At 38.1% G+C, this 23,706-nt stretch overlaps 1 protein-coding gene across 1 annotated transcript in view; it reads right to left on the minus strand.

Annotated features, from left to right (window-relative positions):
• Nucleotides 1-23,706, minus strand: part of COL28A1 (collagen type XXVIII alpha 1 chain) — a 159,091-nt gene that overhangs the window by 106,217 nt on the left and 29,168 nt on the right. The window contains exons 11-14 of the mRNA XM_057732394.1: nucleotides 11,710-11,778; nucleotides 10,540-10,608; nucleotides 4,067-4,135; nucleotides 1,489-1,557 (exon numbers count right to left, since the gene is read on the minus strand). Of these exons, the coding sequence (XP_057588377.1) occupies nucleotides 1,489-1,557; nucleotides 4,067-4,135; nucleotides 10,540-10,608; nucleotides 11,710-11,778 (276 nt within the window). The remainder of the gene's footprint in view (nucleotides 1-1,488; nucleotides 1,558-4,066; nucleotides 4,136-10,539; nucleotides 10,609-11,709; nucleotides 11,779-23,706) is intronic.

The following is a 23,706-nucleotide window of genomic DNA, read 5'->3' on the forward strand; positions in this document are numbered from 1 at the left end:
ACTAGAGGGTTCTGAGCAGAGGAGTTAGTCTTGAAAGACTCACTCTAGAAGCCACATTGAAATCAAACTGAAGAGATGTCCGTATGAGAGATGAAGGGGGCCTGGACCAGGCTGTTGGAGTGAAACTGGTGGGGAGTGCTCAGATCCTAAATTGATTTTGAAAGTAGAGCCAACAGGATTCGCTACAGATTGAGAGGACCCTAGGATGTCTTCGAGGTTTGTGGAAAAATAGACTTGTCATATACTGAGAAGAAGAGTGAGATGGAGCAAGGTTGGGGGAGTGTGTAATACCAGGAGCTCAGTTTTGGCCATGTTAAGCCTGATGCCTAAAATAGACATCCAAATGGAGGTATCAAGTAGGCAGGAGGGCCTGAGCTGGAGACATAAATTTGGGAGCCCTTGGGATATAGATGGTATTTAAAGCCATGACTGGGTGAGTTCACAAGTAGCTAGAGAAGAGAAAAGGTTCAAGGACTGAGCCCTATCGGTGCTCCAAGTATTAGAGGTCAGAGAGATGAAGAAGAACCAGCAGCAGAGACTGATAAGGTGCAGCCAGAGAGATCAGGTGAAGAGATTGTTTCAAGAAGGTGAGGATCTTAGCAGAGGATGCTACTGATAGGTCAAGTAGGCTGACAGCTGAGAATTGACCACTGGATTAGGCAACATGGATAAATATGCTTATTTTAATGTCAGTTGTATTTAGACTACATCAGCGTTTGCAAACTTTTTCATAACAGTTGGATAGTAAGTATTTTATGCTTTAAGTTCATAATAAGGTCTCTTTCATAACAAATGAGTGCTGCTTTGGAAGTACAAAACCAGCCATAGATAATACCTAAATGAATAGGTGTTCCTGTGTTTTAGTAACACTTTATTTACAAAATCAGGCAGCCTGCACTATAGTTTGCCAATGCCTGGGCCAAATAAATATGTTTTTATGAACAAAAGCACATTGTTAGATCACACTTTATGTAATATTAAAAACCTGAACCTGTCATTATGACATATCCTGGCAAACGCTTCCTAGTGTTTCACTTTGTGTCAACCTCTAGTCTATTTGCACCAAGAATTGTATGCAGCTAAAGTTTGTATAATTCACCATTTACTACTGTCTCTACTATTTAAATACAGATACCCAGAAGAGACAGCTACCAGTAAATAGTAAATAAAAGGAATAAATAATTCAAGTGGAAATACAACACCCAAGATAATCAATGCCAATCATTATTCTAATATAATATATAATATAATGATATGCTTAGATACTGACATACAACTGACTCCAAAGTGATTTGAGGTCTCTGTTTTTTGCTCATTCCTTATACCTCTTCCCCCTCTGGGAGCTTTCCCTTTGCACCAGTCTTTGAGGCCTTTACAATTAACTGGATACCTATATGGTATGGTTGTCAGGTTTTACATAGTTCATAAAGAACAATGAAAAAAAAATTGTATTGGCATCTTTCCTATTAAACACCCTATATGCAGTACCTTGTCCCCTTTGATTGATGGGCCTTCTAATCCTTGTGGGCCAGTTGGTCCTTCAGAACCTTTTTCACCCTGAAAGTATATGGGAGGGATATCAATGCACTAATAAAATTCAGGATTTTAAAACAGTTAAAGCATTCAAAGTACCTAAATTCACTGCTAACTACAAATGGGTAATTCTAACTGACTCCAAGATTTGCAAGTTGCAAAAAAAAAAAAAAAAAAAAAAAAGCATTAACATTCATAAATAGAAAAGAATCTATCCAAGCAGAATGCATGCAGCATCACTAAAGTTGGAAAAGGGCTCCATTCCTAACATAATCAGATATAACTGGAAATGGGAGATCTTATCTAACACATATTACAGCTAACTGAATCAGTCCATTTCCTCAACATTTCTGTAACTGGATCCATTACACAATGAAAACTTGTCTCTTGGTATAGGAAATAATATTTGCTAAGATTGAATTATTTATTAAATGCTTTATACCAGAATCTATAAACATTTGTTGAAAACTCAGTTTTAGAAGAATTCATGGAAAATCTTCTTGGGTATGTTTCTAGAGTAATATGACCTATGGGAATAGCTCTGGTCATAAAGTAATATCAATGAAGTCATAACACTTTGTGCATTTGTATGAAAAGTAAACCATATAATGAATCAGAAATAGCAAACATTTCATGAATTTATTTGAACTGAGAGTAAAATCAAAGAACATTTGCAAGAAACCTAGGAAACAGGAAAATATACCTTTATGTCCTCTATATTCATAATTTATTTATTTCAGCCCTATGTCATTGCAAAGTAGCCCCAAGAGTCACATACAGAAAACTCCCATTGGTCTTGCCGGTTGTGGATGACGTATTCTGACTAATGGGTTCTTCTGATTGTTAGTATCTTTGTGTACAGTCAACCTTAAAACAACACCGAATGCAATGAGTTCTTTCTTTGATGAGTCAGAGGGCAATGCAATGCTGTGGGTTATTATGAAGGAGTGTATCATTAGATCGTACGGTTGAAACTGTCACAAAGATGTGCCCTGAAATATGCTTCTCAGTGTTTCATTTATTCCCTTCTCATTTATTACTTATTTTTTAAACCCCATAGATTGTAAGGGGAAATAATTCTGGCTGTTTGAATTTTCCAGGTTGTTTGGGCTACACATAAATAGTAATTTACTATGTGCCAAAAAAAAAATTCAAGAAACTATGTATTAAAAAACTTTCTAAAGTGTAGTGCCAAATTGCTGGCCTCTGCCCTCTCATGATGATATTTTGCTTAGTCAAGGACATTAGTAATGTCCCCTTTATCCAACATATTATTTCCATTTACTATAACAAATTAAAATCTGTTAGTTAACAAGGGCTTGTTTTAAAATGCAACCCAGCAGTTACAACTTCGTGTGAATTATTTGTTTTAGCTAATTGAATTCCCTTTAGTTGAGATTTAGGTTTCTCATAGATAATGAAATATTGATCATGGTGGAAAAGGCTGAAAATGAGAAGCAATTTTGGAGAGTGAGGCCATACTGAGAAGGTCGGATCTCAGTGTCTCAACTGAGCGACTAAAGTGGAAGGTCTTAGACACTTAGAAAACAGCACATGCTTCTCTGGGTAGCGTATGTGCATGCATGTGTGTTTTGGGGAAAGATTTTAGAAGAGAAGCAAAAAGGACCCCCAGATTCATCCTTACTTACTCTGAAATTTTGTTGATGCTGCCCAAAGTGTCCTGGAAAATCATTTCCTGTGTGGCCTTTGGCAAATGAATCACTATTATGGGTAAAGAGTCTAGATCAGGGATCAGCAAACTACAGCCCATTGGCTGAATCCAGCCCACTGCATGTTTTTTGTAGATACAGCTTCATTGGAACACAGCCAAGTTCATCTATGAATACATTGTTTAGGGCTACTTTCAGGCTATAGCAGCAGAAGTTAAGTAGTTGCAACAGATACCATATGGCTCACAAAGCCTGAAATATTTACTGTCTGGTCCTTTAGAGAAAGAGTTTGCCAAGCCCTGGTCTGGAGGAACCTGAGCTCCAAGAATTACTAATGGGAGGTGGTGGAAACATTTAGATTCTCAACTGCCAGGTAAAAGGTAGGTCTTGCATAACGTTTTGCTCCTTCTGGTAATAAGGTAACTCCAGTTCCCTCCACCCACCCACATTTCCTTTCTTATGTAAATGGCAATACTATGACAAATTGGCTTATTAGACTGTTTCTTCTCTGTGTTTCACAAAACAAAGCTGTGGGTAAAGCTTGGTATAGCCACCTTCAATAACTTAATTTCTGGGAATAAAGATGCTATTTATCACTGTGACTTTAGTGACTACAAACTGCTTGAGATTTTTCTAATTTTATATGCAGTAATTACATGAAGAAGCAGGCTCTCGATTATTTACAGTTGCAAATGTCACTATAGTTTCATGTTAAGTGGAAATTTACATATTACTGTACTTAATAGGGTGAAGAAGGAGAATATTTGACCTGAGATAATTGGCTCAGACATTTTTTTAAATTTGTAACTGATGACCGTGCAATACAAAGCGTTTTTCCTCAGTGTAGAAGGTGTTGTTGTTACCTTTGGTCCTGGAAGTCCTTCTCCTGGTAAGCCCCTCTCTCCTGGCGCTCCCTCAGGCCCACGGGAACCCTGGTTAGGATACAAGGGGATGAGGAGCAAGAGAAAAGAGAGACAGAGAGAGAGAGGGAGAGAGAATGGGGGAAGAGGAGAGGGAAGGGAGGAGACAGGAATAAAGAAAATGGTCATATTTCTGTTCACATGGGCATGCAGTGAGGTAGTCGTATTCACGTGATTAGTGAAAATCCTTCTAGTAAACTCCATATTGATCAGTAGAATTGTAGGGTTGTGAAGAATAATCTTCTCATTGTATTAAATCCTTGTTCCATTTGATTGGCATTAGATGTTCCATTCTGGTGTTCTCAAATTGGAGGAAAATGGAAATTAAGTGATGCTTCAGAATAAGGATGAGGAAATCAATATCAGGAAAGGCTAAAAATCTAGGACTGGCCCAGAGAAAGATGTGAAGTGATTAATTAAGTATCAGGGGAGCCCTGTGAAGAAATCACTGCACAGCTGATTTAAAGCACTTAATTCTGTTTACATGTTGTTTTAATTTCCATCCTGATAAATTTAGATTCAAACTTGAATTCTTTCAGGAGCTGGTTGAATCCATTGGAGGTTTATGTGCAAATAGGAATCTTGATCGAATTATTAAGGGGAAACAGGATTTTCGATCTCAGTGATTAAAATTAAGAAGTCCATGTGACTGTTGCTCAGAAAGGCACTCAGAAAGGTGATGACCTCTCACACAAGGAAAGAAAAACAACACAGTCCCAGGCTTTGAAATGGACTGACAGAATACATGCTTGTTGAAAAATAGACAATGGCAAAATAGTCACTTAAACCTGGAATTTTAAAAGGTTGTAAATTTTTCCTCTCTTTCTTCTTGGCCAGAAGGCAAAAAAATAATAAAAAGAAAAAGCAGAAAAGGGACTAACAATAAGAATCGTAGAAGCATAAACTGGAGCTTTTCCTCTAACAGACCTAGAAGGATCATTAGGACTCTCTTGCCAGGGAAGTAAATCTGTGATGGAACAAGGTCTACTGAGTTGCTCAAAGCCCCAAAGGCAGCCCGCTGCAGACACTCTGTGGTCTTGGGACTCAGTATACAGTAATCCAGGGTAATTTAAGAGATACTGTCTACTCAAGCCTGGGAGCAGGACTAGAATATAGTGTTATGCTCACCAGTGGCTGATCGCAGCTACAGATTTGTAAGAGAGAAAGCTAATTGTATCCCATATTTTAAAGTCTTTTTTAGTATTTGTGCAGAGCCAATTTAGTAAAGACTTTAATCGAAGGAAAAAGCTAGCACTTAATTCAATTTAAGTTGCCATGCTTGTGGGAAAACCAGCTTTTAACCATCCAAGACCTTAATCAAAACTCCAATACTCGTGACATCTTACTCTAATATTATAGCAATTAACTAGGGGAACAATAAATATAAGCATGAAAACTAGATTGCGCACTAAACAGACAAGCCCTAGCTAATATCACACTGTACAAAAAAAAATTAACAAATTATTGTTCTTCCCCACTAATATGACAAATGAAAATAACTCAATTTACATTGAATGCAAAGGAGTCTTTTTCCAGTTCATTCAATTTTTTTTTCCCCATTCATTCAACAAATGTTTACCAAAAGCCTGGTAGGTGCAAGTCACTGCTAGGGTCTGAAAACAGCAGGCAGCCCTGCTCCCTGTCTCATAGAGTTTATAGCCTTGCATGATAACTAAAAGTAAACTTGGGTATCACTTGGACTGAGTTTCAAGCCCCCACTCTGCTACATATTAGCGGTGTGATCTCAAGCAAATAATTCAGTCTCTCTAAAGTTCAGCATTCTCATCAGAATGGTGGTACCAATAGCAACTACCTCAACCACACGTATTAATATAAGGATTAGGTCAGAGAGATTTAAAGCTCTTACATATTAAGCACTCAATAAATACTGCTATCGCTATCAAAATTATTTTCCTTGAATCCTGCAATTGCTAAGAATGTCCTTTTGTGAAGTTTTTACAAATCAGGTAGTCTCAGAGTGAATGGTTTATGTTAAGTAGTGTGGAGAGAAGCGTGCCACACAGAGTAAGCACTGACCCTTCCTTCCGTCTCTGCCTTTCTAGAATACATTAGCCAAGGTGAAAATGAAAATAGTGAAGTCTTTGAGGAGTCATGTGTTCCAAGCTGCTGAGAACAGAGAGTTAATGCTTCTGAACAATCTCTTAGGGACATTTAAAAAAACAGTGATCCAAGGTTTAATTACTGGAAACTGTCAGAGTAATATTCTCCATTAGTATATTCTCAAGTTTTCCAGTTAAGCAGTCAGGATGAAAGATGACTGCTAACCAGAGAAGAGAAAGAGCAGGTACTTGGGTTAGATGAACTATATTTTTAATTTATTAACACAGTACCAACACATTATTTTTTAAAAGACAAAAATGCTCTGTAAAAAAACAGTGTCCTTTTCAAAGGCCATAAGAGCTAATTATAACAGTGACATTCTTATTTGGCTTCTAATGAACATCTCTAATTAAAAATATCTAGTGGAAGAAACTATCAGTTAACAGAGTCTGACCAGAAATGCTTTATATGAGACATTAACAAGATAAAATATGACTGTCCATTATCTTATTATCTTCCTTAATAATCTCAGTAGTGTGGATAATCAATAAAAGAGGTTTCAATATACGTTGCAAGCATTAAAGATAAATATGCTAAATGCTTATAAAAATTATCCTTAATATTCAAACAGTGAAAACTGCTTTATTTTTAACTTCAAAATAATTATAGTTTTACTTCTAGGGATATTTTTTACTGATAGTGCTCTGAGTATCCTTGCACAAAAAAAAAAACAGATCACCCTGAGAGTCTGAATCAATTTATTATTCATGAATCAGCCATCTGTCAGACCAACACAAAACTAGTGGTAATCATGTAATTAAAGATGGTAGCTGAAAATTCAAAGTTGTCACAGAGCTGGAATATTAATTTTTAGTCGATCAGATTTATTTATCACTGTTATATGAAAAGAGTAGTTAGTACTAAACCTGAAACCACTTGAAATAATTCAGGCAAAGAAAAAATGTAAAGAACTTTCAGCAGAACATTTGTCAGTCCTAAGATGTCTTTACGTTACTTTGAAATAATTCAAAAACTCTCATTGTTGATTTTTTATTATGACATTTTGGGGCAATATTTTCATACATTACTTGAGATCCTTCTCATCTTTGGTATGATTTCAGTTCCCAATTAAATCAAAGACTCCACAGTGTCACTCTAATTTGTGTAATTGTGGCTTAGATAGCAAGAAAACAAACAAGAGTTTCATGTTCTGGCAATACTGTGAAAACTCTCTAGCTACAAAGAGAAAGGCAAGTAATACAAATTTTTCTTTAAAATGAAGGTGTGAAAAATCAGTAAGTAAGGGAAATCACAGGGTTCCAAAACAAAAAGAGAGCTGAACACTAGAGGCAAGCACGTAAGCTGACACTGTAACTGTTCTGGGTGAAAAGGATGGTTGTGTGGTGGGACGAAGTCTAGGAAGTCTGAGAGGGAGAACCAGGAGACACTCACATTGGATCACTCAATGGAAAATGAGGACAAAATTAGAACTAAGATCCTCCATAAAGCTAGGACCTTCAAAATTATGTATTTTCAATGAAAGGGCAGGGTAGAAAAAAGCCATCCCATCCACACAGCGTTATGAATGGCAAGAATGTTGTCTACCTCCCCTTGGGCTCTAAATGGGCCTGAAAACTGCTAACCTGGTCCTGTGCTGTGTATGAGTTTGTAGTTTCAAGTGACACCACACTGGTGGTCCAGGGACACCTTAGTCAAGACATCAGCATCAGGATGTGCCTGGAGTACATAAGAGATGCAAATGCACATGCCTCTCAAACATGTTCCACAAAGAACAGGTGGGATTTCACAGTTAAACGTAGCTGACAATGAGTTCAGACGCCAGAGTACAAAAAGTACCCAAAAATAAATCTCAGTGAGCAAAAGTGAGTCAATATAACGTAAACTTCCCCAAGATTGTCTAATAATAGAATAAAATAATAGATACCAAAAAAGGAAGTATTCTTTAAGTGATTAATGGTCTTAAGAAAAGAATAGAAATATAGGAGGCAAAGAGGACAGAATGGCAAAAATGTATTAGTTTTTAAAAAGACATATTTTTTAAAATAGCTTCAAGAATTTTTTAAAATACCCATTAAGTTAAAAATACAAGGGATGATTTAAGGACATTTTATAAGCAGACAAAGATAAATTTATGAATTATATGTTAGATTTAAGGAAACCACCCCAAAATGCAACTAAATATCTAAGAGGATTTCTACATAGAGAACGGAGAAAGAAAATATCTGAAGAGATAATAATTAAGAACTTTCAAAACTGTTGAATTCTCGGATTCGTGAAACCAGTGAATTTGAAGCAATATTAAATGAAAATATATCCACGTTTATAAGCATCACAGTAAATCTGTGGAGACGTTCAGGAAGTCCTTCGGTGCTGGAGAGTAATGGCAAGTCCGTACTTGGTTAATCGCCTGCCCCCTACCCCCCAGTTATGGCCATCATCTTGGCCCCCTCCATTGTGAAAGAGTTCCATGCTAATCAACATACTGACACTACCTGAAGTGTGACTGGCCCTTCCCAAAGAAAGACAACATCAGGCCTCTGTGTACCTTTTGTAGGTTGGGCACTCAGCAGACTAGTTTTGTTAAAAGGATGTTGATGTTGGTCCTGTGTATAACCTCCATCCCAAACACTCATTAAAACTGAGAGGATGGTAGTAGACCTGGGAAAAGAGATTGACATCCTGTCTACTTGTTTATTTAGAGCCATCTCTAAAATGCATGTGGTTTGGGGAGCATTCACCTTAAGACACAAATATCTTTACACTCTGTGTTCATGAAGAGAACAGGGGTCTACTTCCAGCCAAGCCAGCATAATGTGCTCAGTTTTGTTCTTCCTTTGTCTGTTCATATGGGGCTATAGGTGTGGCTTGTGGGAAAAGGAGCGATGGAGTAGATGCCATGGAGTCTAAGCCAGTTACTCATGACACTATTTGTATCCTCAAGAATTAATGATGGACTTCTACTGCATGTAGCCTAGATGTCTTATGTAACACCCAGTTCACAATGAGTAATTCAGCATGTGTAATTAATTGTATATTGTCCCGTGGTTAGCCACACAGTCTCTCCTAGGATCCAGCAGCAAGGCAGAGCTGTTTATTAGGTTTAGTAAGTTAAAAGTAGGCGTGTGGAAGAAAAAGAAGAGGTCTTATGTTTGCTTCAAAATCTAGGATTCTTTTGGACAATTCATAAAGGCTTTGCAGTGAAACATGAAGCTCACTTTTATTTCCACTTATGCAGAACATTGTGAAAAGATATTTTCATTTCTGTCAAAAAACTTCCCAAATTCTCTTCTGTACTCCCTTTACACATGGCAGCCGATCTGGGCCTGTGTCTTTCTAGCTGATGTCATTTTGGTTTTATAGGTTTCCAGTCTCTCCAGTGTAGAACCAGCAGTGTCTGCAGGAAGCTCGTTTTTTTTTCTTTCTCAGTGATCGAGTTTTGAGAGGACTATCTAGTTAGTGGAAACAGAGTAGATAATTAGACCCTTACATTTTTCCTCTATATGATGTTTTCTTTTTTGAATTAATGTATCCAGATATTGGTGAAAAGCCTAACCCTCAAATAATATGCTACGATTTCATTCTCAGAGTACAGAAAGGAAGCACATGTTTCTGTTAATATTTACATGTGAGGACTTATGCAATGCAAAACCCAGTTGGGAGCCCAACTAGTCACAATCAGTTGTTTTTATTTGTGCCTGAGCAAGTCAGCTACTGTTCTTTTCTAGGAGAAAAATGATTACTTGAAAAGTTAAAAAGCTTCTTATACCAGAAGAGTCATATTTTATTCATTTCCTCTCTGGCTCTCTTTTGATAGATTTTTTTTTTCTTTTCCAACAATAGTAAGTATCAAAGCTACATAAGGTAGAAGCTGCAAACAGCACAGGTGTTACCTGCCTACCATCACCAACTCTAGCTTCAGGGGATACTCATGGATTAGGTAATAAGAAAGGCCCTTATTCTCAGTGATTTTCTCATGGTTACAGGAAAGTCAATTATAAATTATAGACATTAGCTATGAATCTAGATCTCCTATCTCTAGGAAGTTTTGACATATGAGAACTCTTTCCTTCTTGGACAAGCTGATTAATCGCACAAGAGACTACAGTAAGAGAGAGCCTGTTGTACATATCCTATAAATATAAATAAAAATAAATAAATATCCCTATTTCAAGTGTCATGAAAAATAACACCTGGATCTGGTCTTTATACATTTATCATCTTTTGTTGTTCAAAAAGATAAAGATGGCTTAGTTTAACCATTTATTCTCACCCAAAAGAGCACATAAGAACTATATTTGTCCTTTTAATTCCATATAGAATTTCTTGCTACTCACTGTCTGGCCCGGCTCACCAATACCGATTGGTCCTGGAGGCCCAGCTCTTCCTTCCTGGCCTCTTTCCCCCTATGAGGAAGAAATAATTGAATGAAAGTTTGATTTTTAAATAAAGAATACACACAGCACAAAATACACTGGTGATATCAACAAAGATAAATCGCAAAATTGTCAAATTTTTCAAATTCATAAAAATTTAAAAAATATATAGAGAGGAGGAAAAATGCTTTGAATTTAAGTGAACAGATTGCCCCCAAATGTTCCTCATTCTTTCTCGCCTAAATGCAATTTCAGCTTTCAGAAATGATTATGTAGCAATTGGCGGGATAAACTGTGTGTGACTCTTGTTGGTTGCTGAGATGACCAAGTTACCAACGCTCATGCTGTTCCCTGCAGCTTCGCCACCATCCTGGGATGTCTCCCCGCCCCAACCCTGTCCTCTCCATTCAGCTCTGTTTTACATTTTATCTCCTTCAGAACCCTTCTGCAATAACTCTGCCAGGATAAACTCCACCTTCCCTGGAGTCTCAACATGCTTACTGTCTGCCATCCATGGTGACACCTGATGATATTCGAAGTGCACCGTTTCGTACTGCTCTCTGTTTCAGCCCCGAGTTGAAGTCTTATTGTCCCAATGACATAGGAAAGCCATTTAAAATCAGCGCTTCTGCTCTAGCACATCCTGCAAGACGCAGAGCACCCCAGGTTGTCGGGTGTTCCAGTCCTTTCTAGTTCCCTACAGACCTCTCCGTCAACATTTATTTCTTCAGTGTCAGGGTTCTTTTGGCTTCTACCCCTCTATACTTATTTTATGTGAGCAGGTGATAGTTGATGTGTTAAGGTGTTTCACATCCCAATTACATTTTTGCATGATAACATTTAAAGTCCATGAAAACTCAACAGAACTAGATGTATGTTGGCAAGAGGGTGGGTATTTGGAGACAAGCAAAATTTTCATTCCAACCGAATAAAAAAATACATAGATTATTCTTGTGGTCACTGCCCCTGACCAGGGCATTGCAGTGTCCAAGCATTCAGACTATAAGTAACTCTTGCAGGCAGCCGCCTTGTGTCTATGAGGGTAAGGCTGAGCAGAGTTCAGATCACAGCTCCCCCAGCCCTACAATAAATGCAGTAATCATCAATGGGCAGACAGACAAGTCTCTTTACCTTAATACCTTGCTGTCCAACACCAGGGGCCCCTGGAGGACCATAAGGACCAGGAGGACCAGGTTCGCCCTGAGGGAAGAAACAGTGATATGTTAGGTCAACTCCATAGTATTTGTTGAGCAGCTCTTAGACTTATAGTGATGGGATAGGGGCTTTGAGGCATTAACAAAACCTAGCATGCAGTCTCCGCCCTCGAGTGTTTACCATCCAGTTGGACAGACAACACAGACCCAGGATGGACTTAGTCATGAGGCACAGTAGACCCAGTATCTAGAGTTCATGAAAATGTCTTCGTTTTAATGTTTTAAATCAGAATAAAAAAGTAAACATAATAATAGTGGATATAATAATGAATCCAGTCTGGACTACATTTTTCTTTATACCAACTCAGTTGTAAAATACAATTTTAAACACTTTTATGGAAGTAAGTGCCCAGAAAGGCAAACGTTTTTAGGATCCATGAAAATCGTGACACGGCCCTCACTCCTGTGTTCAACACGTCTTTATTAAGTGCTCTAGCAGACACATTTGTTTTCTATCCAATGATCATCCTCTCCTTTTTTTCTTCCCTGCTGTTAGAACTATGACCTGTTCAGGTCTGTGGGCAGCTATTCTTTGCCCTCAGAGGCGCAGGATGAATGATAATCCACCTAAAACAAGGGTAGCATCTTCTTTCCCTTTGCCACTGATTAGTCTAGGTTAATCCTTTGGCTCAGTCCTGACAGATGAGATGTGGGGACCTTACTGGATGCAAAGAGAAACTTTTGCCTCTGCTTTTTTGCTCCTACCTGGAGATGTGATAGCTATCTTGTAACCATGAGGCAACGGTCTCTCAGAGGAATGCCAACAGTTAAAGAGGACAATGCAGAAAAAATTTAAAAGAGCCAGGCTCCTGGATAACCTCCCTGAGCTCCCGATCCAGTCCTAGACTACCTAACTTTACACAGTCCATTTACTCAACAGGACGCATTCTTGTGATTTAAGCCACTATGAGTCAAGATAGTGGCTTAAATCACTAGAAACCGGAAGCATTTTCAGTTGATATAGTCTACAATGTGGCAGGCCCATCATAGAATTCAGGCATTATAGAACAGACACCATGGGACTCAAACTCCTGCCTTTCACAAGTGAGGAACCTGCGTCCCAGAGGGGTTACCTGGGCTGCATAAACTCACACCTTATGTCACCCACAGGGATATAGGTCTTCAGGTCTCTCAAGCTTCTGGTCCTTTGGCATGTTGACAGAGGAAAGGAGAGTGGCTATTGATTACCATTTCTTTTTTTATAATGCTAATTTTTTTCTGTTTATCAGATTAATGCATCTTTACTGCAGAAAACTTGCTATATATTAAAAAGCATACAAAGAAAATTTTATATTACCTGTCTATAATAACTATTAATTTTTGGTGTGTTTTCTTCTGGGTTTTTTGTTTTGTTTTGTTTTTAAATTTTATTGAAGTATAGTTGATTGACAATGTTGTGTTAATTTCTGCTGTACAGCAAAGTGACTTAGTTACACACATATATATTCTTTTTCATTATGGTTTGTCACAGCATATTGAATATAGTTCCCTGTGCTCTACAGTAGGACTTTCTTGTTTATCCATTCTATATATAATAGTTTGCATCTGCTAACCCCAAATTTTAAATCCATCCCTCCCCTACCCCGCCTCCCCCTTGGCAACCACGAGTCTGTTCTCTGTGAGCTGTTTCATAGATATGTTCGTTTGTGTCATGTTTTAGATTCCACATATAAGTGATATCATGTGGTATTTGTCCTTCTGTTTACATATACACATGTACCTTTAATTTATGTTAAGAAGGATTTCAAAATATGCTTGTGTTGGAGTTAATGAATACTTGTTATTTAAAATTTCACTAAACTTATAGATTTTTCTCTTATCTTCATCATTTTATAAACCAACAGGAAAATAGGACAGGAAGTTGAGACAAACCTTCTCCTGGGTTGAGGGGAACAAAGGAATTTTCACCAAGTTAAAGCCTCAATTCTCCCCAGAGGTTTGTGATTTTGGAGGGGACTCTTAGTAACTAGAGCAATGCTCTATTCATATGGTAGAGGCATTACTTGAAAGAGGTCTGTTAACTGTAGCTAAACGCAAAGGGGAAACAGAAGAGGAAGAAGAGGGGTCATAGTCACATCGGGTCCCCAAAAGAGATGTTGAGGCTCAAGATGAATCAAAGAAAACCTGTCTCAAAATCAGTCAGTTGTAAGAATTCATGATGCTTTGGCATTTGAATGGATTGACTTGAAAAGTACCTTCTGTTTATCCTTTTGAGTACAAGTCAATCTGGCAGACAAATCAACCCTTTAAAATTCAAGGTTGTAGTTATTTTTTAATATAGATTAAAATTTCTGGAGCAGCCAAATAATTGCCACTCTTATTTTTTACATGTTCTTGAGCATGGAATTTCTCTCTGTATAATAGCAGACATAAAATTTCTCCCTAAATTTGAAGTTTTTTCCTTAATCTCAAGTTTAAGTGCTAGAGAATATTCAGTTTCCTAAAGATGACAAATTTTAACTTCAAAGAATCTTTCCTTACAACTTCTTGTGCTCTTCACTCAAGCTGGAATCTCCTTGCCAGTTATACTGCGTATGGGTGAATGTTTCCATCACTTGGCAAAGGAACACCGAGACTTGCTATGTGGATGCTAATAAAGTAAATACAGAGACGTTTAAAACAGGACCTAAGACTTCCTAGGTGGCGCCGTGGTTAAGAATCCGCCTGCCAAGGCAGGGGACATGTGTTCCATCCCTGCTCTAGGAAGACTCCACATGCCGTGGAGCAACTAAGCCCATGTGCCACAACTACTGAACCTGAGCTCTAGAGCCCGTGAGCCACAACAACTAAAGCCCACATGCCTAGAGCTGGTGCTCCGCAACAAGAGAAGCCCCAGCAATGAGGAACCCAAGCCCCACAACGAAGAGTAGTCCCCGCTTGCCACAACTAGAGAAAGCCCATATGCAGCAACGAAGACACAATGCAGCCAATAAATTAATTAATTAAATTAATTAATTTAAAAAAACAGGCCCTAAATCCAAAGGGCTAGTTTGAGAGGTAAAGCACACCATTAAAATAATGGTGATGATGATGATGATGATAATATATTAAGTCTCTAAGTTTCCTATTTTCTTCATTCCCTGTCCCTTTTGTGTGTAGTTTGGTTCTGTAATGGATCAGAACGCTTTTCAATATATTATGTATTTGGAGTAGAATTTGAGTGTTTTATAGTGGAAGCTCCACCCTACTGAGTACTTGTCTCTCCGTTTGCTGTGAAACAAACAAGAGCACAGGTTAGTGAGAAAGTTTCCAAACTCTGGACAAGACATTGGTTCTGCTGTTAACTTGAAATGCGGGAGCCAGGAGAGCCAAAAGGAGAAGGAACTATTTTATCCTTGAGCCCAGGAGCTCCCTTTAGCCTTGGTCATATACCAACAGCAACCGAGAGATTTCTTAATATTACTTTTTCAGGGGAATTACAGGGATCTGAAGGTTATAGAGGGGTCACTTTCCCTTACCTGAACACAGCCCCATAGCAACATATCTTCACACTTTACCTGCTTGAATTTATTTCTCAGGAGGCTTGCATCTCAACCTAGGACCTGCAGACCGTATTGGTCCACAACTAATGTTTATCCCTGTCACACTTCCCCTTTCCCTTTCCTAGAAAGATTCCTGAGATGGTAAAGAAAGTCGTTCTGATTGTAAAATACCATAGCTGGATAAGACAGAACAGGAAGAAAAGAGTCAGCACTCTACTCAAAATGATTTTCTGGGAATTTACCAAGGGAACATACCCTTGGAAGACTCCAGGCTTGACTCCTTTTCTGCTATTATTCCTGCCCTAATCTTCACCAACAAACACAAACACATCCAGATTGAATGCCCCCAGTACTACTTATTATTTCTCTACTCCACTTTCTTTAACCATCAGTAACATATGCAGAGAGGACTGGGTTAAAGTCGATAGCCCCAGCGAGATCTGTGTCTTGTGATATTTGGATGAGTGTGAATGAGAGTAAACCTGAGTGTACACGTGTGAGGATCATCAAGGAGTTTAGGTAGACTGCTTTGGTCCTTCTCAGAAATTAAGGATGCCTATGGGCCTCAAGATGGAAGAAAGCCAATGTTTAATAAAACCTACTATTTTCAAGCACTGCCCTGACACTTCATATAGATTATCTCATTTAATCTTCTAACAATCTTAGGAAATTGGTATTTTTTCCCATTTTATGATGTAGGAATATGATCTCCATTTTCAAAATCATTTTTCAGTATGCATGGTATCACAGGAAAAAAAACATGGCTTTTTCATTCAGTCAGTCTAGTTGAATTCTGGTTCTATAATTTATTAACTGTTTGAGTTTTTGCAAGATCCCCATATGCAAAATGAGGATCATTATATCTACCTTGCAGCACTGTTGAAGGGATTTGAAATATTGTCTTAAAACATCTAAGTCATAACCAGCCACATCGTAGCTATATAAAATGTGTAGAGCAATTGTTATTCACCAGACTTTCATTGAGCACCAACCTGATACCCAGTACCCCCTTACATAATTATAGACATAAATCAGGTTGCACCTGCACTTTGCAAACACTTACAATCTGGCGGGAGAGACAAATGAATATAAAACCAAATACAAGCATGTGAATTTGCTATAACAAAGGTATTAACAGAGCATGTAAGACTTGGAGGCAGAAATGTTTACTTCTACCTTAAGGAATTGGAAAAGTTTTATATAGTAGTGGAGATATTTGCTCTGAACATAAAAGTATGAATCATATTTAATCTGTAGGAAAGAAGGGGGACAAAAGGTCTGGAAAAGCAGAGCATATGAGGCATAAAATGATGTGAAATGTTCTGGAAACAGTTAGCATCTCTGTGGGCTCAAGCAGACAGGAATGAGGTGACAATAGGATCACTGTCTGGAGTTGCACTGTCCACTGGAAATACATCGTGAGCCACGTTTGTAATTTTAAATTTTCTAGTAGCCACACTAAGATCATAATAACAGATTTTACTTAAACCAATGTACCGAAATTATCATTTCAACATATAAGCAATATAAAACTCTTATTAATGATTTTATTTTTCATTATTTTTAATGCCATGTCTTTGAAATCCCATGTGTATTTAACACTTATGGCACATCTCAACTCAGACTAGCCACATTTCAAGTGCTCAGTAGCCACATGTAGCTACTGTATTGGATAACACCTAGTTAGAGTGGCTAAAGAGGCTGGAGGCTCAGGTCAGAACCATGGAGAGTACCAACCATTTAAGTTGGGTGAGAATGAAAAAACACAAAGATGTCTTGTCCGGATTTGGGGAAGACAGTGGCCAAGAAAAAAAAAGGAAAGGGTGGGGGGGGGGTGGAAGCTGACAAAGGTAGTATAAAAGAAATCAGGAAGAAGAGAATTTCAAAAGGACCTCATCATTTCCAAAGAAAAAGTCATAATCATCCACTTGCAGACCTGATCATCGTCCAACATTCTCTATCTTGGGGAAGGGCATTAAGATCCCTCCACATGTCAAGCCAGAACTTAGGAATGATTCTTAATATATCTCACTCCCTTACCTATGATATGCAATGCATCACCAACACCTAGCAATAGGCTCCTAAATCTCAAATCCATCCACCTCTGTGTCCTCTACCTTGCCTCTATAGTCTACCCCAAATTAATATTATCTGTTGCTCAGACTACAACAAAGTCCTTAATACTTTACATGCATCCATTCTAGCATACTATAATTTATTGCCCCACCCACCCATTGCTACCAGAGCAATCTTCTGATTTTAATCTGAGTAAAATCTTTCAAATCCTTTTCCTTTGCTCTTAGGGTAAAGACAGAGCTCCTTCCAAGTCTTGTGAGCCCCTGCATGGTGTGGTCCTGTGACCTTTTGAAAACTATCTTTTATTAGTTACCTCTAATATCTAGAGGCCTTTGTTCAGTTCCTTGTACTTGCCATGCTCCCTCCTGCCACAGGATCTTTGCATGTGCTTTTGTCTCTATCTGGCATGTGGTTACCTCTCTCTTTTCCTAGCTAATCCTTATTAATCCCTCAGCTCTTATTTTAAGCAGCATGGCTTCAGGGAAGGCCTCTCTGGTCAGGTGGCATCCCTATTCTAGAGGCACTGATAGCATCATTTTCCTCTTTTTCTGAGCATTCATTACAGTTTCAGCTTTGCATTTCTACATGTGTTAATATTTCTCCCCATAGACTGTGGGAGGATGTCATGTGGTTTTCCTCAGCTTTCCATTCCCAGTGTTTAGGTAATTGATACTACCTATTGAACCATCTAGGCCTCGAACATTTTGCCAGCTGCTAAAGGTGAACAAAACAGGAAATTTGGTCTAGTTGGGGGGAATGAGGGGTTTGGAATCATTCCTTTGGCGTTCCTGCTGATTTACTTAGGTTTTCAACTAAGAACAACTGTACATACATTACATAGTGATATCAAGTACTTATCACACAGTTTTTCCTACAAACTTACCCAGATACAATTAATCATTTCTTTTTCAGTTGAAGGAATAATGAAACCCCAATAGATGGCCTAGGTTATACTGTATGTAAAGTTCAGCTAGAGAAATCCAACACTCCTTATTCCTGGCACAAAGTCAACATCTTTCCTTTCCCTTAAATAATAAATAATGTATGGTTGTCCAAGACTCTGAATTTTTTGAGGAAAGAACTTTTACCTTTTCTTGAATAATACAATTATGAATAATTTAGTCATACCTCAGGCTCATAACATTCGACAGATGTTTTAGCAACTTCTTTTTATCATCTCCCAGATATGTCTAGCACCAACTTTAATACTTTAAGTCTTGTGACAAATATTCTCATACTTTCCCAGTGGAAAAAAAATGATGAATGCGCATTTTGTAGGTGCAAAATGGTTCAAGTATGGACAATATACATTCTTAGCTGAAACTCAATGAAGTGATTACTGTATACAAAGGCATGGGAGAAAAGTCAAGAAAAGCCCTTTTATTGGAAAGAAGGAAAAGCGGGGTTGGGGATGGGTGAGTGGAGGCAAGAAACTAACATTTACTAAATACCTGTTAAATCAAGGTCTGTTTTTAGTTCCTAATTTCTCTTATTTCAGAGACATGTTATGTAATAACATATCAGGCTGGCTTTGTTCTACATTAATGAAAAGAGGGTTGTCAAAATACTTAACTGCTTAATTATTGCCAGCACATATGGCATTTACTATGTAACAGGTGCTGTTCTAAGTGCTTGTCATGTGTTCACTCGTGTAATCCTCAGAACAGCTCTATTATTCATCCATTACATTAACGAGAAAACTGAGGCATGGGGAGGAAAATTAATTTTCCCAAATCACAGAGCTGATACAATATAGGGCTGGCTTTGATACCCAGCAGTCTGGCTTTAGATTCAGTGCTCTAACCACCATGTAAAACTGCCACTTGGGACTTTTCAATTCTTAAAGTATTTCAAAAATCATTTGACTGCAGGCTAAATTTATATCTTTGTTATAGGATGAAAAACACAAAAGTCAGATTTATAACCTACCCATAGTTGAAGATTCATCATATGAAGACAAAGAATCTCTAAAATAAAAATAAGTCAAGAGAAAGTATACTTTTACAAGCCAACTTACATGTCACTTCAGGCACATAAAGTCTACCTGGGTCAGTGCTATCACTGAATTAGTGGTAAAGTTGGTATAAATTATAATTGGCAATACTGTGATCATGCAGTGTAACTCTACATATAAACCAGTTATTAACCAACTGCCCTGAGTTTGGAAATATCATTATTTAAAATCTCCAATTGCAGTCTTTTTTGAATAACATCTACTTGGGTAAGAAAAAAGACCACCTACTTATGCTTTTCAAAGAAGAAAAAACACCTTAGTAACAAAGACTTGGTGGAGAATGTGATGAAAATTGCAGTGTTTTACCAGATTTTAGTAACTCAACTCCTTTTCTTGATTTCCATCAGGTTAAATCAAATGAAATTGACAATATTCAACTATGTTTGACTTACATAAGGGATGATTCATGTTTCAATCTAATAGAAAAATCATATTTCATTATATATAATAAAACCGAAGGAATTGTGTGTCATTTTCCCTAAAAGGAAGGACCGTTCCACGGCCCATCAGAGGAGCTTTTAAGAATCTTGGCTCTGGTGGACACTGTTAGGACTCCTCCAGCACAAAATGAGTTGCTGGAAACTTTTCAAGGTGAACCCTCTCTGTAAATCCGAGAAGGGCATCAATTTATGAGAGGAGAGGTTCACAACAGTGTGATATGTTTCCTAAAAACTTACTCTTGGAGACTGGGGCAGAGAAAAGTGAAGAGAGTTATTGTTGAAAGAGCACAAACTTTATGTTCAAATGATGAAAAACTTTTGAGTACAGATAGTGATGACGGTTACACAATATTGTGAATGTACCTAATACCACTGAATTGTATGCTTGCAAATGCTTAAAATGATCAATATTATGTACATTTTACCACAATTTAAAAAAAACCTTACTCTTAGGATAAACTTAATTTTCCCTTGCTGCAATGTTGCTGTTGCAAATTGAATGAATTAAGAACACTGGTATAATTATTTTACAAAATTCTGACGTCTCTCTGAAGACATTGCAGTGACTGATTTTGTTCCACGTTAGTGCCCCGCTTGACTGGGCATATGGGTTAGACTCAGCACCTTGGTGGGAAATGTTGGCAGGATCTTGGGTTCCCTGATGTATCAGAGTTTTCGTCTTGGCAGCCTCTGCACATGCGTGCGCAGGTACACACGCACACACAGTGCACCCCATCTGCAAGGACCACATGCGTCAGAGATTTGGGGAGGAAAATCACCGGTCTTGAAGCCAAGAGCTGACATGCCACATGTTCTGGCAGCCACTTCAAGTTGTCACCATTCGTCGTTTCAAGTCAGATGAGTTAATACGCTCATTTAGAATTCTGGTGGGCAGATAGGCATGTAGGTCAAAGCCCTTTCCACAACGAGAATCGCTGGATTACAAATGATTCTTTCCCTTTAATTAGGCCCAGGACAGAAATAGCATTTAGAGTTTGACATCCCTGAAGAGAAAACAGTCACATAGTTTGTCAGCTTGGCTCTGATTCTTCATTAGACAGGTATTTGTAATTAAAATTGTAAAGGGATGCTTCTCTTTGCACTGCTATACACGGAGCAGTCGCAACCTTGTTCAAAGATGTTAGCCTACCAGGAGAACCAGGAGGCCCATTATTGGTTTTGAACGACTGGAAAAGCTGATGCGTCGAGTACCCTAGACTTAAAATACTTTACATGAAGCCAAAAATATAGTCATTCTCTCATTAAGAGAGCTGTGAACTTAAAAAAGTTTTCTGTTTGATTGATTATTCTGTACTAGGGATTGTTGATGTCTATATGTTTCACCTGATTTCCTTCCCATCAAGTTATAAGGAATTATATCCTATGAGAAATCATGGTTTTTTTAGTGGCTGAAAGCAACATCATGGTGTTTGGGGATTTTTAGGCTTCTGAGTTTTGTGAGAGCTGAAATAAAACTACACAACATTCTACTCTGAGGAGAAAGTTTCAGCTTCTTCGTAGTTGTTCATATTTGGGGTATTTGAACTCTTTCTAAACCACAGTTGAAATATTAGTTATGTTCAGTAGGTTGACCTACTGAAGCTACTAAGTCAAATCAGGTATCAATATTTAAATAATGGCAAAACTAAAGAATGTATTTTTGAAACTACTAAATCTTCATTAATGATATATCTGTTCTAGTGAAAATAGTGACATTAGAGAAAACATAAGACTCTAAGTTGTATAGCTGAGTTCCAAGCCTCCGTGGCTCTCTTAGAAGAAAGTGGAATTATAAATAACACATTAGGTTATTAAATGCATGAGAAGCTTTTGATGGGTTATGTCAACACTCTCCTGTTTCTATTTATTATCCGCATATCTTGGAAGAGTGGTCAAAATTCCTGGCTATTGCATCCTTCTCTCTGATTCCTTCCACAATCCCTTGTCAACCCCCCATCCCCCCTCAATCTCTCAAAGCTTTCCAAAACCTGCAAAATTGACAGTCTAAGTGACTGCATAGGTCCTGCCTCTTTGACCTGTTTGCATATGAAACCATTAACATCTCATCCCATTTAAGACCATTTCTTCATTCACTCATTCATTCTTTCAACAAATACTTATTTGTTGCTTATCTTAAATGTGTATTTTTCTCTCTCAGAGATGGTAGCAGTACTCCTGACCCATTGTCACTAGATTTTCTGCTTTGGGTTTTTCCAAAACAGTGATGGACCTGTACATATCTGTCTATTCTCCTGCCAGTGGTTCATATTTGAAAGAAGACTGGCAATGTTGAAAGGTATAATGCACAGAAGCTAAAAGGAAACTTGATTAGTACTCTTCCAGCTGCCAAAATTCATATGCATTCCTAGTAGCTACATCAAAGGTTGACAACCATCCCTGTTTTAACAACTAACCTCTTTTCATGGAGCATTTTCAAGAAAACAGGATATTGTAGTATGTTTTCTTGAAAGTTTACTAGCTTTACAATTTTAATTTCAGGATCTGTATAGTTACCTGTCCTTTACTTAATTTCTTGATAAGAACACTAACTGCTTAAAAAAATATCTACTGTGCTTGGGAACCTCAAAAAATGGGGTGGAAGCATGACAGAGCTAGATAAGGAGGAGTAGGATGTCCAAGACTCAGATGCAGTGCAGAGCGTGGAGTGGGCTAAGTGCTTCCTTCCCCCTCATTTACTTCCTTTAAGACATGTTTCACTTATTCATTAATACTAGGTCTGTTGTTTATTTTGGAGGCATGGATGGAGATTATTTACACGGACCATATCCATTTATTAAATTGGACCAGCCTGATGCAATTTTCTATGAGTTTTCTTAACATCTTAGAGGATAAACTGAACATAAAGTAAGAGAACTTTGAGTTTCTTACACTTGAGGGTAGCACAAGAAGAAAACACTTAGAGGGGAAAAGCCCTGCAGAAAATATATGAACATCCTAGAGTAGAAAAATGGAAGAAGTTAGAATAAAGGAGGCAATACATCTGTTAAGATAAATAAATATATAACATAAAAATCACAGTATTTTTAAATTGTTTGAGGATTAACACATGCCACTCTGCCTAGGGGAAGTACATCAGGGATAATTCCTAATGCCCTTTCGGCCTTAGCACTGAAGCTGTCAACGTGTCACAAGCTATTTCCTGCTCAGGCCACAGTGAGCAGTCCCTCCACCCAGAGCACAAAGAGGTTCTTGGAAAGAGCAGATTTGGATTCAATCTGAGAAGAAAACACCCTTCAGAAATAACTTCAGAAGGACATCCAGAAAAATGGCAAAAGAAATGGCAAAAATTACCTCATGTAGGCTTGGCACACCCAGCATTCTACTCTGTTTATTTGTTCAAAACTAATTTTGGTTACTTGTTCTCTGTGATTTGAAAGGCCTGCTAGTCTTGAGCCATTCTTCCTAGTTACTGGAGGGCCCATTCTATGGCCGGATGGGATTGCCACCCGAACCACCACAGCAGCCTTTGGAAGGTGGCCTCGGCTCCTAGGCCCTCAGTTTTCGCTGAGAAAGAGCGCAGTGCTCTCTCCTAAGGGACGTTGCCAGTTTGGTCCTAGGAATACGCCTTGTCGGACACTTGCATGATGATAGTTCTAATTGATTTTAGAGCCTGATGGGTTGTTCTTCTTATGCATACCACTCTTGACCCTCATGTATGGGAGAGGCTGAGGTGGCCTCAAAGGCTTCATTCTGAGAAACATCTAAGTTTTGTTTCTAAGGCAACAAGGTCATAGCATTTACTTAGTATATATTTACTATGTGTGTAACTATATACTAAGAATGGGAGTTACTTTACATATGGAAAATATTAGTGACAGAAATGATATGTGAAACAGGGCCAGAATCACATTTTTCCTTGATTTCACACATGCTATTTTTTC

The sequence above is a fragment of the Hippopotamus amphibius genome, chromosome 4 (genome assembly GCF_030028045.1).
Source record: "Hippopotamus amphibius kiboko isolate mHipAmp2 chromosome 4, mHipAmp2.hap2, whole genome shotgun sequence".
Lineage (NCBI taxonomy): Eukaryota > Metazoa > Chordata > Mammalia > Artiodactyla > Hippopotamidae > Hippopotamus > Hippopotamus amphibius.